The 18,665-nt window shown below is 46.7% G+C and overlaps 1 protein-coding gene across 1 annotated transcript in view; it reads left to right on the plus strand.

The window, feature by feature from the left end:
* Positions 1 to 1,551: 1,551 nt before the first annotated feature.
* The window catches only part of LOC146063667 (saccharopine dehydrogenase-like oxidoreductase), a 59,641-nt gene continuing 42,527 nt past the window's right edge, over positions 1,552 to 18,665 (plus strand). Inside the window, exons 1-6 of the mRNA XM_083176252.1 lie at positions 1,552 to 1,868; positions 3,603 to 3,712; positions 6,629 to 6,709; positions 7,953 to 8,082; positions 16,787 to 16,836; positions 17,656 to 17,786. Coding sequence (XP_083032378.1) covers positions 1,670 to 1,868; positions 3,603 to 3,712; positions 6,629 to 6,709; positions 7,953 to 8,082; positions 16,787 to 16,836; positions 17,656 to 17,786 — 701 coding nt within the window. The 5' untranslated portion in view covers positions 1,552 to 1,669. The remainder of the gene's footprint in view (positions 1,869 to 3,602; positions 3,713 to 6,628; positions 6,710 to 7,952; positions 8,083 to 16,786; positions 16,837 to 17,655; positions 17,787 to 18,665) is intronic.

An 18,665-nucleotide genomic window follows, 5' to 3' on the forward strand; every position in this document is an offset into this window, starting at 1 on the left:
CGTGTACCGCCGCCGCTCGCGGGCTCGCTGTACTCGCCACGCTTCGGGTTGACATTGATAGTGGGGGTGGCGTTGACACTGGGGGTGCATTTAACATTGTAAGCACCCATCAGGGTGCTTGTACAATTAAAAATCGCATTGCATGCGATTGCTGCTATATTTCATTGTACAAGCACTCCTGTTAATTTAACGGGAATATCGCATCGCACACCACTAAATACAGTATGCTATGGTATGCGATGGGCGCCGTGCTAGGAAACAAGTACTGAACAGTGATTAGCCATTCGCTCCCTAAATTGACATTCTGTTTTGCCCACGTACAAAAGTCCACATGGACAAGACAGAACATATACAACAAAGCGAGTAGTACAGGCCACTGGATGTGTTACCCACCAGCATGGCACTGCAAGTGGTGCATCCCACACATGTATAACAACCAGCTGGTCTAGTTAAGAAGTGCTTGGGTGCAATGTTCCCTCTAATTTTACGAAGACTGTGTGCGGCAAAAGATTTTGGCTGTGCAACTTTGGAAGGAAATTAAAAATTTTGTGCGTCACTTATATATAACTGGAAAATGACGTTCAGCATTTGTGTTAACTTTACTTCAAACTGATATTAAACATTTAAACATTCAAAACACAGCAAACAATGTAGTTAATGGGTGAAACACCCATTACTTGAGTCCACAACTGCAAAAAGGGACCACTGCTGCTTTGTGCGCTCTGTTGTAATGTCTGTGCGCACGCTCGTCGAGTGGTGTGCGCGCGCACGTGCGCACAGCTTAGAGGGAACACTGCTTGGGTGGCTACACCTTTGGTCATCTCGGTAACATCTACCTGTACCAGTAGATCTGAGAGGTTCCGCCCTCTCTTATAGACTGGCATGATTTTCTTCTCTCTGAGATCCACCAATTCTCTATCGGTTGATATAATCGGCCACAGATCTTTTATGCTTTTGGTGACTTCATTATTGCCATTTGCAAACTGAGTGACCCATTGGATTGGATTATTGGGGGGGGGGGGGACGAGTTGCGGCCTTCGCCGGTGCAACTCACCTCCATCCGTGGGGGGGACCGGCGGCAAACTGCCGCCCTCCAGTGGCCGGCGCCCTAGGCAAATGCCTAGAGCTGCGTAGTGGTGGCACCGGCCCTGGGGACACACACACATTGCGGCAGCCCCCCTCCTCCAAAACGGTAAGAGCCGCTACTGCCCTTAACCCTTCAGGGATGTGTCACCCCAGAAAAATGTCACAAGTTTGCTGGGACAGTAGTACCCTCCCGACTAGCTTACATCGAAATGGGAGGGGCTTTTATGAAGGTGGGCGAGGCTTCACACACACAGTGGGCGTTTTTGGAGAAAGACTGGTGCGACGTGCATTACTGTTTATGCTGCAAGCAGTCAGTGACTTACATCGTGATTCTTTCTACTAATATTATATTCTGCTCATAGCTTTCAATACAGGTGGCGGGAACCGAAAACAAATTGAACGACTTGTTAGCAGCCCCGCCCCCTGTTAGTCAGGTGCTTGTTACAGAGCAGTGATGCCGGCCCCGCCCCTCCACAGCGACCCAGCCTAGGCTATAGCCGCCTCCTGACGACGCGTCTCTTCCTGTCATAGTCATACTCTCCCTGCTTCTCCTTGAGCTCATCGTTCAGGCTGCTCAGTCACTATGGCGACCGGAGCTGCACGCCGCCCCTACCAGATAGTCATATTCGGGGCTTCGGGGTTCACGGGGCAGTTCGTGGTGGAGGAAGTAGCGCGGGTGGCAGATGGCGTGGATTTCAGGGGCCAGGGGCTGCGCTGGGCTGTAGCCGGCCGGAACCAGAAGAAGCTGGAGGAGGTGCTGCAGAGAGCCGCGGACATTCTGGGTGAGCGTTGCTGCACTGTGACATGACAACAATAATGTGTTCTGGGCTCGGGCATGTTATTACAAATATGCACTTGAATGCATGGTGTGTGTGCGCCCTTACCATATACCTGAGTGCATAGTGCATATGGGGGCATATCATTACTAATATATACTTGAGCACATGGAGTGTGTGCGGGCATGTCATTATTACCATATACCCGAGTGCATAGTACTTGTGTGGGAATATCATTACTACCATATACCTGGGCGCACGGTGTGTGCGGGCATGTCATTACTTGCACTTGAATGCATGGTGTGTGCAGGCATGTCATTACTACCATGCACATGAATACTTGGTGTGTGTGTGCGAGCATGTTATTACTACTATACACCTGAGCTCATGGTACCATATACCGGAGTGCATGGTTTGGGTGACGGGCTCCTTCGTGCCACATAACTGCTCAGACCTTCAGTTGCATAGACTGCATGTGTGTATTCCAATAAGCACACAAATCTGTGAATTAGCAGCTCCACCATTGTGTGAGTGACAGCAATCTCACTCTGTGAGAGTGCTGAATCTGCACTTACCCACAGGCTGTGATGGCGTACCAGATCTGTATTGCGCAAGGAACACGTCCATTAAGGAGTCAGCCTTAATGATCGGAATTTCATTGCTTTTTGGCGTTTGAGTTACAACAGGTTTCAGAAATGCCAGATCATGTGTAAGAAGCCTTAATGGGACATGTGAAACCGTAAGGTTTTTTGTCAATGGAAAATATATATATATTTTTTTTTTAATTCTTTGACAGTAAAGCTACAATTAGGTACACACCTGGTTGGCTCATCTGCCAACCAGGCTAATAATGTTGCATCTTTCGTCTCATCTGGGAGGGCGTTAAAATGTGCCTGCCAAGTTGAGATGTCAGTTACTGCAACACGTTTACCCTTAAGGTGCCCACACACAATAAAAATTTTTTAAAATAATATGGCCATTTCCAACCAATTGTTTAAAAACGTACCATGTGTGGCCTTGATGACGATCCAGTGTGGGTGTCCGCGGATTTGTTAATCGCGCCTGCTGATCCCTTTAGCAGGTGTTGAGATGAACGAGCTGTCATGCACAATTATGCCCTCATCGTTCAATGTGTAAGCATGATGAACGATGTGGCCATGTCCCGGCAACTCTGTTGCACCCACGCCGCTGGCAGACGGTGAAAGTGGCCGACGTCGTCTAGATTTTCAAAACTCATCATTTTTCATTTGAATAGGGTGGCTGCTGATTGGCTGAGAGAGCGCCCTATTCAAATGAATAGGAGTATTGAAATCTCCTAGCAGTCTCCGGCCTCTCTTTCAGTCGTCCAGCGGTGGGGGGATCCCAAACACCCCTTATCATACTCACACAGAACGATTGTGTAAACCCTCTGATTGTTTACCCATGATCAGGTGTTCTGGATTCCAAGGGATATTGCATAGCTATCCGATTAGCTATCTATCAGTGTGTGAGCACCTTTACACACAGCACGATGGGCCAATATATCTGTAACTATATTGGCCATCGCCTGTGCCACAAGCGCAATGTGATATGTCTGTGTACAATTTATTTACAGACATATCTGTGGTACATGGCTGCTAACATGCTCATCACTTATTGTCAGTCTGATTAAACAGATATATTGCTCAGTGTGTACCCAGCTTAAGTATTATTTAATTCAGTACCAGTTGCAGCTGAAGTATTTTTCTTGTTTGTTCTTAGATAGGCCACAGCTGAAGTCCATCGACATAATAATATGTGACGTTAGTGATCCCTCCTCCCTTGCTGATATGTGCAAGAAAGCCTCCGTTGTTCTCGACTGTGTGGGGCCAGTAAGTATTGTACAGCTACACAAAGCAAATAAATATATGCACATGTATTGGTCTGTGCTAAAGAACATGAATACTGTACTCTGGTCTAAATTGTTTTCTTCCATAAAATATAGCTGAATGTAATTTCATATAGCATGCCAAAAATTCTGTTTTATTTATTTTTGTTAGTATTATACCCTCTCTCTAACGTAACACTTTATGGACCAATTTGGCCACTGTCATGGATGGTTAAGTTATAATGTACAGTATCGAGTTTTGTTAAATGTTTCACACAAGGAAAAATCTAGGCTTAGTTTTTAGGTAGTAAATAAAATTCTGCGTTTTACCCAACAGTATTGAAAATGTAGTTGTCCTGTAAGGGCCAAGCCCATCATCCTTTTGTAAATAAAACGTCTGTGATAATTCTCCTCAACTCCAAATTAAGAGTGTGTATAATACAAACCGCCTCATCTTTGATATTTTTCTGGAAGGTTTTTTTTTTTTTGCCTGGCACTCCCCCACAGTGACTTTGGCGGCCTGGTCCCCCAAATATGACGTCAGTGGGCAGAAACGCCTCACGCAGCTTTTGTACCCCAACACCCTGCCATCCCCTGATCCTAGAAGGATCACTAATAGCATTAACGATATGCATGATTATATCATTAACAATATTGTGCATATCTCTTCTAGTGTGTACCCACTATATTGTTAACGATGTGTTCGCCTGTGGGTAATTAACTGTGTTTTCCATTCTTTGAACGTGCAGTTAAATTTTGACAATATCTTAAATGACTGCTTGTTTTGAGCGGGGGAGGATGATGTCACTGAATGATATTGTTTAGTGTGTATGCACCAGATCACTTGCACGGTTATTCTCATGCATTGCTAATGATAGCGCTCAAGAAGCACAACTTTAAGCGTTTTGAGGCCAGCTACAGTATGTTCCAATCCCTGACCCACAGCCATTGTCCAATTCTGGAAATAGACACTGTGCACATTCTCAGTGGCAGACTCCTCAGAAGAGTCTTTCATAGTCTGTTCTACTTGCGAGTTACACTTAGTACACAGCAGGGATATAAAAAAAAAAAAAAGTGCATTTGGAACTGTGCAAAGTAACACTATTCTATGGCTGGATGACGACATTACTACAGCTTTTGACCCACTGCAGCATTGCAGATGTGTACAGTTATGTTTGAGTCATGGAGTTTTGTAATCCGTTTTGCGGAGATTATTTCTGCCAGGACAAAGGTCTACTATTTATCTGTTCTATCTTCTGTAATTATTGATAATGAAGTCCTATTTGATATTTTAACTTGTTACATAATCCTTTAATGAACACATGTTCATTTTCAGAAGGATTAGCTGTACAGGTTGTCTCCCATATGCAAACGCTTGGGGTATTCTGGATATCATATTTTTCTGTATTTTGGAATATTGTCCTACTATAATGAGACCCAGGTTTACCCACAGAATGCGTTTGTTTTGTCCATACCTTCTACACACAGCCTTAAGGAAATTGTTTGCAAGATTTTTAATTTTGTACATTCAAAGTTGATCATTGTATACATGTCTCAGTTTTGAAAAAAGGGAAAAAGCAATATTTTGGATTTTTTGATTTGGGAACCTGAACTTCAGAGTACTCAACCCACCCAAAGTAGCCTTTGTTTTATTCATCTTGCTTTTTATTTCTATTCCAGTTGGTCTGTCTCCTATAAAACCATATTTGTATATTTCATACACCGCCACAGACAAGCAGACATTGGTGCCCAACTATGTGGTTACCCTACATAGGGGGAAATTTACTAAGATGTGTATTCTACATCACATGTGATGTTGCTTTGGGCAACCAATCAGAATCTACTTATTTATTTAGCACCCTCTAGAATATAGTAGACAGGATCTGATTGGTTGCCCATAGCAACATCACATGTGAAGTAGAATACACATCTTAGTAAATTTCCCCAATAGTGTTTTAACTCAAACTGTTACTATTCACGGTACTCTTTACCTAGCACGGCGCCCACGATTTTGATCGTGGGCATCGCAGGTAAAGAAATCGCGGCCATTGAATGCACTAAAAATCGGGTGCGACGCGATGCCCGCGATTTCCCATAGGGAACAATGTTAAATGTCTCAATTGACCCGATTTTCATGTTCAATGCCTCAATTGACCCGATTTTTCCATAGGAAACAATGTTAAATGGCCCACAGAGGCCAAATAGCCACCCTGAAGTGTGAAATGGCCCCCACAATTGTTAACGCCACCCCACGATCAAAGTCAACCCGAAGCATGGCGAGCGCAGCGGTACGCTTCCTACGACCTTTTCATACCCCCACTATCCACGTCGGCGTGGAGTTGAGAATATAATGGTGTGGTTTATGAAAAGGTCGTAGGACGCGTACCGCCGCCCCTCGCGGGCTCGCTGCGCTCACCACTCTTCGGGTTCACGTTGATCGTGGGGTGGCGTTAACAATTGTGGGGGTCATTTCACACTTCAGGGTGCCTATTTGGCCTCTGTGGGCCATTTAACATTGTTTCCTATGGAAAAATCGGGTCAATTGAGGCATTGAACAGGAAAATCGGGTCAATTGAGACATTTAACATTGTTCCCTATGGGAAATCGCGGGCATCGCGTCGGTCGCGTCGCACCCGATTTTTTTTTTTTAGTGCATTCAATGCCCGCGATGGGCGCCGTGCTAAGTAAAGAGTACCCTATTCACATCTTTGGCCTTTTTAAAGGACATTTATCATCAAATATACAATACAGAATAAATGTAAAATTTTAACCTTTTTTTTTCACCAAGGAAATATTTTAGCCTAGAGTTATGTAATAAAAGGTTTATATGATGAATGTGTTTTATTTCTGTGAATTAATGTTGTGCTATATACAGTAGATGGCTTTGGTATTAATATAAAATGACATTTGTGCTTATTAGTACAGGTTTTATGGTGAACCAGTGGTGAAGGCTTGTGTTGAAAATGGAGCAAGCTTTGTTGATATCAGTGGAGAACCCCAAGTAAGTTTATCCACAGCTTCTGCTTCTGTGCTCGAAGGTTTAGGTCCATATTCAATTAGTCTTTTCTGACTAATTTAGGTTGGAAGGGGTTCTTACCTATTCAAGTCTGCCTTTTTATGATCGGAATACTATGAACTGTGGGAAACCAGGTGGAATATGTGCAAATCCATCTTTTGACAGAAATGCGGCCAAATACAACAGGTTTTGGCCCTGTTTCTGGCTATTTCAATCCACCATGAAAAGATGTTGGATTGAGGCAGGGAGGACGGTGCGAGGAGCAGCTAACCCGGTGTCATCCTCTCATGTCCTGGCCACCAGCCGGGTGAGAGCAGGTCACCCGCAACTGTCCCGGCTCCTTCCACCAACAGGTTGCATACAGCTGCCTTCCAGACCTAAAACACACACAAAGAAAAATAATCGTTTAAAAATGTACTTTTATTATCTCCTAACAAAAGTTAATTTTTAAACGATCATTTGATCATCAATGCACCCTAAAAGATACCTGATTTTGAGTCTGTGAACAAGTAGTGGATAGCACCTCCCAGTTAAATATTAGGGAAGAATATGTCTCCTTAATTTTGTGACTAGTAGGGGGAGGGGGATCGTATAAAAGTGATATCTGGTACTGGTGCGGGAATTTTCTCTTGTGGTGTTTAGCTGCCTCCCAGACGCCTACAGCCGAAACGCTCACCTGGTCCCGGCACCGGCTGAGTGGGCAAATCCGACATTCGGGTTTGGCAGCTGCATTGACTAGGTAGTGTTGGATCCATTCCGACAAAGGAATGTCTGAATGGATCCACCTATAATTGAATATACCCCTTTAGTCTTTTCCTGTGTTTCAACAAAGTATTATAATTGTATTGATTAACCTGTGGGACTTATTGCTTGAAAATTACGGTAGCCTAAAAAAAAAAAATATTAATATACCAGCATAATTTATACCTATGTTAAACCTATTCTTATTATACTAGTGCAATGACATCCTAGTCCCAGCAAATTACGAATTTGCACTAATACTTGCAGCGGCAGATAAGGGAACATGAGGTGGGGCTCACCTAGAAATCTTACGCTTTTTTTTTTTTTTTATCCCAAAATGTATTCTAAGATTATTCTAATGTATGTATTCTAAGAGACACCATTTTTGTTTCTTGAAAGAATCGTGCTGTTGAAGTAGCAATAGTAATTTCACAATACTTTCCTTTTATTACGGCAAAGCTTTATGTACTGTTTCTCCTCTCCACAGTTCCTTGAATCAATGGTATTGAAGTATGACAGCCAGGCAGCCGATAAAGGAGTATATATTGTCGGCAGCAGTGGCTTTGACTCCATTCCAGCTGATTTAGGGGTTATGTTTACTAGAAACAGCATAAAAGGTATATTATTTTTATTTTTTATGTAGAATCCTTAAGGTTGAGGCCGGTATCCTATTAGTCATGGTTAGTTACTAGTGCAGATGTATTGCCCTGATGCTATCCTGTTAGCCCTGACTGACGACACTTATTGGGAGTTTTGTTAACTAAATCCCTAATAAGTGTACCTAAAAGCTGCCATAAGTACAAGTGAAAATACATATGTTTTTGACTGGAAAACGTGGTTCTTTGCAGAAGACCATAGGATAGGAAAATGCAAAAAGAAAGTGGTGGTACACTATTGGGCTAAGAGGATACCGGCCTAAATGGTGTTTAACATTTTATAGATTGAATAGGCCTTACTAATTATGTGCATTTGCCAAATTTGATATAAAAAAAAAAAAAAAAGCCCAATTCTCTGTAGCCGAATTGGTGAATCGGTTGGGTGTCTCTAGGGAGGTGCAGGAGAGAATACAGGCGCCTGATAGGTATCAATAAGTATTTACGAATGAGGAATGCGTACCAAATTATTGGTCATATCGGTAAACGAATTCCACTTAGGGATGTGAGGCTCTTTGTCCCGTTAATACCACCTCTTGTTTTTATATACCAAAGGAAGAATAATAAATAAATACATATAAGAATTTATTCATATAAAAAAGGCATAAATAACATGATTAAAAATATACATAGTAAGATTTATTGGTACCTATCAATACACTATCAGGCTCCTGTTTTGTCTCCCATACCATCTATCTATCGATTTTGTGTATATGGTAAATGATCTATTAAAAAAACCTTTTTGAGGTAAGTTTCTTATTAAAGAGGATAGTTTATGTAGAATATACAAACCATTTTTAGACCTAAACAATCATCATTACTATGCCTATTTCTTAAAAATGATCTTGGTTAGACTTTTACATACCAAAAAAACAGGAGTGGTACCGAATTTATATCGGTTAAACATAGAAAGGGAGTGATTCTGTATCCCGTGCAAGTGTAAAAATTGACTGATAGCTCTGCGAAAAGCAAGAGGGAATGGTTTAGACCAGGCATGTCCAACGTTGGCCCTCCAGATGTTTTGAAACTACACATCCCAGCATGCTTTGCAATAGTTTTAGCATTCTCTAATAGCAAAACTGTGGCAAAGCATGCTGGTATGTGTAGTTTCACAACATCTGGAGGGCCAACGTTGGACATGCCTGGTTTAGACCATGTGTTTGGATTGCTCTATAAGTGACAGCTGTTTCTGGGTGGCTACCATTGCGATGTATTGACAAGATCCATCTCATGGATGTATAGACATACTGTACTTCCAAGCTCATTTTGAGGCTTTTTTTTCCCTCCCTTCTTCAAATACTGCTTTGGCTTCCAACATGGGGTGGCTATAATGCTGGTGCTAATAATGATGGCTGAGGACTGGTAATCAGTGGGCACGGTACTGGCATAAGCTACTAAACCTGGCAGCTTTGGACATTCTATGCTAGCAGAACCTGTGCTAAATCCAGCAAATGAACACGAGTCTAGTGAATGAGCTATATGACTAAACCGAAAATGAGACACTTTTTATGCAATATTACAAATGTAAATGTCATTGTTGATAAATTGGTAGTAAATGCCACAATCTTAATATACAGGTTGATTATCCCTTATCCAAAATGCTCAGGACCAGAAGAATTTTGAATAACCGATTTGTTCTGTATTTTGGAATATTTGTATAATTCAGTGAGGTATCTTGCATTTATGTTGTATAAACACATGAAATACGTACACATTTGTGCATGAAGCACTTAGGCCACGCCCCCAAATGTTTAGAGAAGGGTGATAGAAAACTCTAAAAACTGTAATCTCAGCAGCAGCACACACCGCACGACAGTAGGCTCAGCATGACCTCTCACGCTGTCAGTGAGACAATCATGCTGAGTCTGCTGTCAGCAAAGCACGTGCTGTAGAAGTGTGTTTTGCTGTTGCTACCTGGGAGGGACGGAGGGGTCAGACCAGGGCTCCTGCGGGGCCCCTCCAGCAAGCCTGGGCCCGGGTAATTAGTACCCGCTCCCCTCCCCTCTCGGCTGTCCTGGTCACCAGAAGTGCTATTGCAGGTGTCCCCATTCTTAAGACTGTTTTTTGGAATAATTTGGATAAGGGATACTCAACCTGTATAGGCGTAGATTCAATTAGCTGCAGCATTAACCTCGTGGCTAAAGCTCTGGGTTTAAAGTTTGGAGCTATTGGTAAAGTCCATAGCTAACACTGTGGCAAAGCCAAAAGGGAGCATTTAATGCGTATTGTTTCTGTCTCGAGTCCATAGGAGACACAGGGCTTACGCTGGGTATAGGTGGTGATGGACCTGGCAGGCACCAAACGGGATAAACAAAATCCTAAGCCTCCGGGAACTGGGCTCCTCCCCTCCTATACCCCGCCCCCGCCTCAGGCCACCAGTTTTTTCGTTTGGTGCGGCAGGAGCAGCACCTTTGAAACGGGGGGCTGCCTTTGGCAGCCCGTTTTTATTTTTTATTTTAACTAGGGCAGGCAGCGCTGGGCGTCTTGTGAGACGCCCGCGCTGCCGCCCCAACGACTCCCAGCACCGGCGGCCGCAGCACCACGACTGGGTGAGTGACCTCGGCCGGGATCCTCCGCAGCGGGACCCACAGCCGCAAGCCGGAAGCTGGGAGCAGGTAAGAGGCGCTAGGCGCCTATCGCGGCTTACAGCTCCGGCGGCTGGGGACCGCTGGACTGTGCTGATCGGGCGGGGACCGAGTCGCTCGTTCCCCCGCTAGACCACCAGGGTATCAGGCAACGGAGCGCAGCACAGGCAGCGGTCAATCCCTAGAGGGATCCCCGCTATTTGCCTGATGCTGCGGGCGGCCATTTTCCCTGGGGGCTTCAGTATCAGCAGGGGGAGGCAGGCTCACTCCGTTAGCCCCTCCCCCGGGTCTGCTGGCGCCTTCTCTGACAGAGTTCCCGCCGCAGGCTTTCCTCCGCCCTCTCCCTCCCTGCACAGGACGCGGAGCAGCCATCTTTGCCTCAGCCGCGCTGCCTGCTGCACCTCCGGAGACACTGGGCTATCCCCTGTATACCTCTCCTCCACAGGTCAGGCTATACAAGCTTCCTCCTGCCAGCCTTGGGGCTTTGGTCAGTGAGAGCTGCTGCATTTATTATTTTTCTGTGCATTGTATGCTCTGCTGTGTATAAGTGCTGTGTGTAAGTGCTGTAACCTTACACCCCCTGTGCTGCAGCGCCACTTCAGCCACTTCTCACACCTTATAGGGTTGTGGAGATTGTAGTGTGCCTCAGGTTAACATGTCCAGAAAGGCACCTAAGGAGGGGGGAGCTCCTTTGCTGCGCACTTGCACTTCCTGTGCTGCAAGCTTGTCAACACATGACGAAGTGTTTGATGGCCTTTGCGCATGCTGTCATAGGCGTCAGCAGCAGCCTTCAGCCGCCTCATCTATTACTGAGCCGGCTTGGGCTTCGTCCCTCACCCAGGTCATGTCGCAGCTGGTGGACCGCCTTACGTCTGCTCCTCCTGCGCAGCCTGCTCCGCAGGCGGCTCCTCCCGCTTCAGCCCAGAGTGCTTTACCCCCCATGTTGGAGCCTCCCTGGGTTAGCTCCCTAACGGCCTCGGTTCAGGGGTTACAACAAATGTTGTCCAAACAACCGGCTAAGCGCCCAGCATTGCTCAGGGACGACCCTCCTCAGCTTTTAGGGGACACTGACACAGACACAGACTCTGATCAGGGGGATACGGGTTATAACCCTCCCGACGCTGACCCTGCTACAGATCCCCAGGACCCCCAGGACCCCCCTCCTCCTGACATAGATGTGGAGGCCCTTGTTAAGGCTGTCAGAGAAACTTTTGACTTGGCAGAGGATGAAGTCCCGGTGTCTAAGGGCCCGGTCTTTAAACGTAAAAAGAAGGTTTCCTCCTTCTTCCCTAGATCCGATCAACTGGAGGATATCTTGGAGGAAGCATGGACTACCCCTAATCGTAAATTTCAGCTCCCCAAAAGATTTCCCACTCTTTATCCCCTCCCCCCGGGGGACAGAGTTAAATGGGAAAGTCCACCTCCAGTGGATGCCCATGTGGCACGCTTGGTAAGAGCTTCTACTTTGCCCATTCCTAACACCGCTTCTTTGAAGGACCCCACCGACAGGAAGCTAGAAAATTTCCTAAAGGTCATTTATTCGCATGCAGGGGCTGTCGCTAGACCGGCCTTGTCCTCAGCATGGGTCGCTAGGGCGCTTTCAGAATGGGCAGACTCCCTCGTCAGGGGCCTATCTGAGGGTACACCCCGGGAGGAACTCTTACCTTTAGCAGGCAGGGTCCAACAGGCTGCAGCTTATTTAGGAGAAGCTGCCCTAGATGCGGGAGTTCTCGCTTCCAAGGTCTCGGCTTCCGCCATTGCAGCAAGACGGGCTTTATGGCTCCGTTCCTGGCGGGCGGATGCTGACTCCAAAAGGGCTTTGGAGGCTTTGCCGTTCACTGGGACTATCCTCTTTGGCCCAGAACTGGACAAAATAGTGGCTACAGTAGCGGCTTCAAAGACTGCCTTCCTGCCATCTACAGCGGCTCCGCGACCTCGTGCTACTTCCTTTCGGGCCTTTCGACCTCAGGGCAGGGCACGGGGTCAGCCATTTCCAAGATCACAGCCTCATACTTCAAGACCGCCTAAACAGCGAGGACGTCAGGCCTGGTCTACCCGTCGCCCCGAGCCCAAGCAGCCAGACAAGCCGTCTGCCTGACGGGGCGGACCTCCACCTGGGGGACCCCAGGGTGGGAGGTCGTCTGCTGAGATTTTCCACCGCATGGCGGGACACAACAACAGACGGTTGGGTCCGCGATGTCGTCACACGAGGTTATGCTCTCACGTTTCGCCATCGCCCTCCCTCTCAATTCTTTTCCATCAATCTACCAAAGGATCCCATCAAGGCAAGTGCCCTCAGGGACTCCGTTCAGTCCCTTCTTCGAACGGGGGTCATTGTACAGGTTCCCCCATCGCAACGGGGTCTAGGATTCTATGCCAGCCTGTTCTTGGTTCGGAAGCCCGATCGACCAATACTGAACCTGAAATCTCTCAATCGGTTCCTCCGGGTTCCGAAGTTTCGGATGGAATCCTTACGCTCCATCATACTGGCCTTGGAACCGGGAGATTTTCTGGCATCCCTGGATATCCAGGATGCCTACCTTCATGTCCCCATTCGCCAAAATCACCAGCGGTACCTGCGCTTTGCTCTACTGGGCGAGCACTTTCAGTTTTGTGCGCTGCCCTTTGGTCTCTCAACTGCCCCTCGTGTATTCACGAAAATCATGGCAGTCATGGCAGGACATCTCAGACGTCAAGGGGTCAGAATTCTCCCTTATTTAGACGACCTTCTGCTGCTGGCTCAGTCTCCGGAGGAACTCCAGGACCACATCCACAGGACAGTGTCCCTTCTACAAAGTCACGGTTGGATCATCAGTTGGTCAAAATCTGCTATCCTTCCATCTCAACGGATGGTCCATCTAGGAGCCCTCCTGGATTCCAGACTTCAGAGGGTTTTCCTGCCAGAGGACAGGCTTCAGACACTCCAGTCCAGGATTCGAGATCTTCTCAGACACCGGTCGGTTTCCATTCATGCCTGCATGCGGGTCTTGGGCTCGATGGTTTCCACCTTCGAGATGGTGGAATATGCCCAATTCCACTCCCGCCCGCTGCAGTGGGAGCTTCTGACCCAGTGGAACGGGTCACACCGTCTCATCAGGGCGCAGAGGATTGTCCTCTCCCAGGAGCTACGTCTGTCCCTCACGTGGTGGCTCCTCTCCCGAAACCTACAGATGGGACGCCCCTTTTGGATCCAGGACTGGGTACTTCTTACGACAGACGCCAGTCTGAGTGGATGGGGGGCAGTCACCTGTCAGAGATCCTTCCAGGGGTTGTGGACGGCAAGGGAGAGCCAGCTCTCCATCAACTGCCTGGAACTAAGGGCGGTATACCGAGCCCTATGTCTAGCCCTCCCGTTGCTGCGGGGTCACCCTGTTCAGGTCCAGTCGGACAATGCTACGGCTGTAGCATACATCAATCACCAGGGAGGAACTCGCAGCCGGGGGGCCATGGCAGAGACCAGGTGCATCTTCCAGTGGGCGGAGAAACACATCCCGGCCATATCGGCAGTATTCATACCGGGGGTACTGAATTGGGAGGCGGACTTTCTGAGCCGCCAGACCCTCCACTCCGGGGAGTGGTCGCTTCATCAAGACGTGTTCGACCTGCTCGTGGACAGATGGGGAGCTCCGGAAGTGGACTTGATGGCCACTCGTCACAACCGCAAGGTCCAGAGGTACGGGTCTCGCACCAGAGATCCAGGCGCCTGTCTCACAGACGCTCTATCGGCACCTTGGCCATTTCATCTAATGTATGTGTTCCCCCCGATATCTCTCCTTCCCAGGGTCCTTCGCAAATTCAAGGCCGAAGGAGGAAGCTTGATCCTCGTCGCTCCAGATTGGCCCAGGAGGCCCTGGTACGCGGATCTCCTGGGGATGGCAATGGACCTACCATTCCATCTTCCTCTACGACCAGATCTCATCAGCCAGGGTCCTTGCCTGCACCCGGATCTGCCCCGCCTCCGTTTGACGGGGTGGCTCTTGAAATGTCCCTCTTGCGGGCAAAGGGTTTTTCCTCAGGAGTAATCCGGACTATGCTTCAAGCACGTAAGCCGTCTTCAGCAGGTGCTTATTATAGGATCTGGAGAGCCTTCTTTGCTTGGTGTGCGACAAGGGGGCTGGATCCCAGCCGTTTTAGGCTATCTAGAATATTATCTTTCCTGCAGACGGGCTTGGAAGCTGGTTTACGTCTTTCTTCTCTAAAAGTGCAGATCTCTGCGTTGTCTGTCCTGTTTCAGAGAAGACTGGCGCTACTACCGGATGTTCGTACCTTCCTGCAGGGGGTTATCCGAATACAGCCTCCGTTTGTCCCTCCGGTGGCCCCGTGGGACCTCTCCCTGGTTCTCCAGGCTCTACAGTCTCCTCCATTCGAACCGTTGCGTTCGATTGATCTTCCATGGCTCACTTGGAAAACTATTTTCCTGCTAGCTATTGCTTCAGCTCGACGAGTGTCCGACTTGTCGGCCCTGTCGTGGCGTTCCCCTTATCTTGTCTTCCATCCAGACAGGGCAGTTCTTCGAACTCGCCCCTCTCATTTGCCTAAGGTTGTCTCGAGGTTCCACATCAACCAGGAGATTGTGGTCCCTGCCTTCAGGTCTCCTGAGCAATCGGCCTCAGAATCTTCTTTGGATGTGGTTCGCGCACTTCGCATCTATGTAAAGCGTACGAAGTCAGTTCGTAAATCAGATGCTCTCTTTGTCCTTTACGCTGCTCACAAGCGAGGTTGGCCGGCGTCTAAACAGACGTTGGCTCGGTGGATCAGATCCACCATCCGCCAGGCCTATAGGGACTCTGACCTTCCGGTCCCAGATGGGATTCGGGCTCACTCCACGAGGTCGGTTAGTGCTTCTTGGGCTGTCCGCGGTGGGGCTACTGCGGAGCAGCTGTGTAGGGCGGCTACTTGGTCGTCCCCCAGTACCTTTTTGCGCTTTTACGCGTTTGACACCTTTGCTTCCGGGGACTCTGCTTTTGGAAGGAGTGTCCTTAGCGCGGCTCAGGCGCGTCCCCACCCCTGAGAGGTTGCTTTAGGACGTCCCAGCGTAAGCCCTGTGTCTCCTATGGACTCGAGACAGAAAAGGAGATTTATGTTCTTACCTGTTAAATCCTTTTCTTCGAGATCCATAGGAGACACAGGGATCCCTCCCTGACGCGCCTGCTTTTATACTTTTCACTGCATTTTAAAAAAAATTGCGGTTAGGTTAGGCCTGTTTTTGTGTGTGGCCTTGTATGTTGCATGTTTTCTTCCTTCTCTCTTTGCTCCTGCCTTGGGCTTGTTTATTTTAAAAAAACTGGTGGCCTGAGGCGGGGGCGGGGTATAGGAGGGGAGGAGCCCAGTTCCCGGAGGCTTAGGATTTTGTTTATCCCGTTTGGTGCCTGCCAGGTCCATCACCACCTATACCCAGCGTAAGCCCTGTGTCTCCTATGGATCTCGAAGAAAAGGATTTAACAGGTAAGAACATAAATCTCCTTTTTTCTCTGTGCTCCTGACACTGCAAGGAAATATATTCTTTAAGGCCGGTTTCACACACTCCGGCTCCTGCCGGACTGTGAAATCCCGCACGACCAGGGAGCCGTGCCGCACACATAAGTTGTGAATGGACACTATTGTGTCCATTCACAAGGGACGGCCACGGCCCGGCCGCACGGCTGCAGCCGGATCCCGCCACTGGAAGGGACGGCTGCCGGGCTGTGGTTATCCCCTCCATGATAAAGTACTGTGTGCGGCACGGCTCCCTGGCCGTGCGGGATTTCACCGTCTGGCAGGAGCCAGAGTGTGTGAAACTGGCCTCAGTGTACCCTCTGGGGATTCTCTTGCTTGGGACAGAGTTTTAGCCACAGGGTTTTACCCTGCCGATAAATGAATTTGCCCCATAGTCTGTGATCAGAGAAGAGAATATAGCCGCGGTCTTGCGCTCTTCTAGCATTTGCTTCGGACTTATAGCTAATGATGTCAGTTGTGCAAGGTGCTCCCTGTAAATTGCACAGACTTTGTGCTGCCTTGTAGAAACAATTGCTGCCACGGATGGAATATTTCATTAGTGGATGATTACGAAGAATACAAATCATTTCTCCTTTACTCTTCCTCAGGTACATTGACCGCTGTAGAAAGTTTTTTATCTTTTAAGTCTGGACCAGAGGTCAGTAATTCATTGTACATCATTTAAGATCTGACATTTGTATAAATAGTTCTGTAAATAAATGGATAAACGCATAATAAAATGATCTCGTCCTCTTTTATTAGAAACTTGATAAGTGGTTTAAAGAAAGTATTGACCCCATAAGTAGTTTGTGATTTCACTCTCTTCTGTCAATAAAACCTGGATATTCATGATGCACAGAAAAGCTTGTTATGTCTACATTTATTTACCTGAGTAGTAAGGCGAATACTACTCCCTAAAGACCCATACACACTGGGTGACTTTGAGCTGAAAGCAGTTCTGTTTCATCGTTTGAGCTGCTTTAAGCTCCAAAGCCGGCAAGTGTGTGTGTGTGTGTGTGTGTGTGTGGGCAGTCGGTGAGTGCTAATGCACGCTCCAACATCATTGGCGGCTGCTGTTCGTCTGCTGGTTTTACCTGTAGCGTCCTGCTATGGAAAGCTGTTTACAGCGGCGAAGATTGCTGGGAGGGGGAAATCATTCAGTGTGTATACACTGAGCTATTTCTTTTTTCTAATATGTGTATGGACCTTTAGCCATTGTTAAAGTAATATCATCCACTGGTGAAATGAAACCGTGACGCTAACAAGTTATTTGAAAATAGCTGCTAGAGTTTTTCTAAAATTGGGTGTATTGAACACTCTAAAAATATTTTAGCTGTCTCTGGTAACCTGATTTATTGAATAGAATCAGGATGTGCTGAATTTTGCATTGAACTGAAATTGTTCCAAAATTAAATGTATGCCCAAAAGTGGTGATCACCACAAGTACTCATGACACCATATTGTTTGCTTGGTATAGGGCACATGCATTCATGATGGAACATGGCAGTCTGCCATTCATGGGGTTGCCGACCAGGGTAATCTGAAGAAACTTAGAAAGCAGTTGGCTCTCAAACCACTTCCAGTTGTTGGTAAAAAGTTAAAAAGAAGGTTTGTTTGTTTATTCACTTAATCAAATATTTATATATGTACATAAAAGAAAGCTATTATCCACAAACCCCTTTAGCAGGACAGTCCCACCTTTTTGGGCACTGTCTTGGGTCCTCACTCATAAATTTTGGCAGGTATGTATATATGTTACAGTAATGCACCTGTGCGCATACATGAAGGTAATACAAATGCAAGAATAGATTCATTTTCAGAAATATTTATTAAACATAATGGGCTAATTCTTATATTTGGTTTGAAACCTCATTCCTTAAAAAGGCACTATACTGCTTTGTGTAATTTTCTGGGTGAAGTGTACTGTAATTACATGAGACTCATTCTTTCTATATATTTTTTGATTCATGAGATTTAATGTCTAATGTATACCTCTGTTTATTTCTATATATGGATTTGGGGAGGGAGAGTTTGCTGGGTCCACCTTTTTGTCTCGGGGAATACTTTATTAGAGAGGTGATTTCTTATTTTTGTGCTGTAACCATGACTGTTTATGTCTGTGTGGGACTTTTGCCTTTTAGCATGATTGGCCTGCAAGTGGCAGCTATACGATAACACTGTGGCAAAGTCTAAGATTGTTGATAAGAAGTATTTGGAAATTGGTTGAGGCACTGTTGCCCTAGAAGGAGTGCCGACTGAATAAAAACAGGACTTTGCTCCCCTTCATTTTTTTTATAAGGCTGCTCCGTGACTAAGATGTCAATTAGACTTAACGTGTGATGTTGCTATGGGTAACCAATCAATTGTGCTTGGGCATAATCACACAGAATACGTGATAAGTTCACAAACTTACGTGTCTTTTTTGCCAACTTCCCAAAAACAAGCTAAGTGTCTGGGGGATTTTTGTTTTCAGAGCCTGCTGAGTTC

This window comes from Crinia signifera, chromosome 3, assembly GCF_055691185.1.
Source record: "Crinia signifera chromosome 3, ASM5569118v1, whole genome shotgun sequence".
In the NCBI taxonomy this organism is placed as follows: Eukaryota; Metazoa; Chordata; class Amphibia; order Anura; family Myobatrachidae; genus Crinia; species Crinia signifera.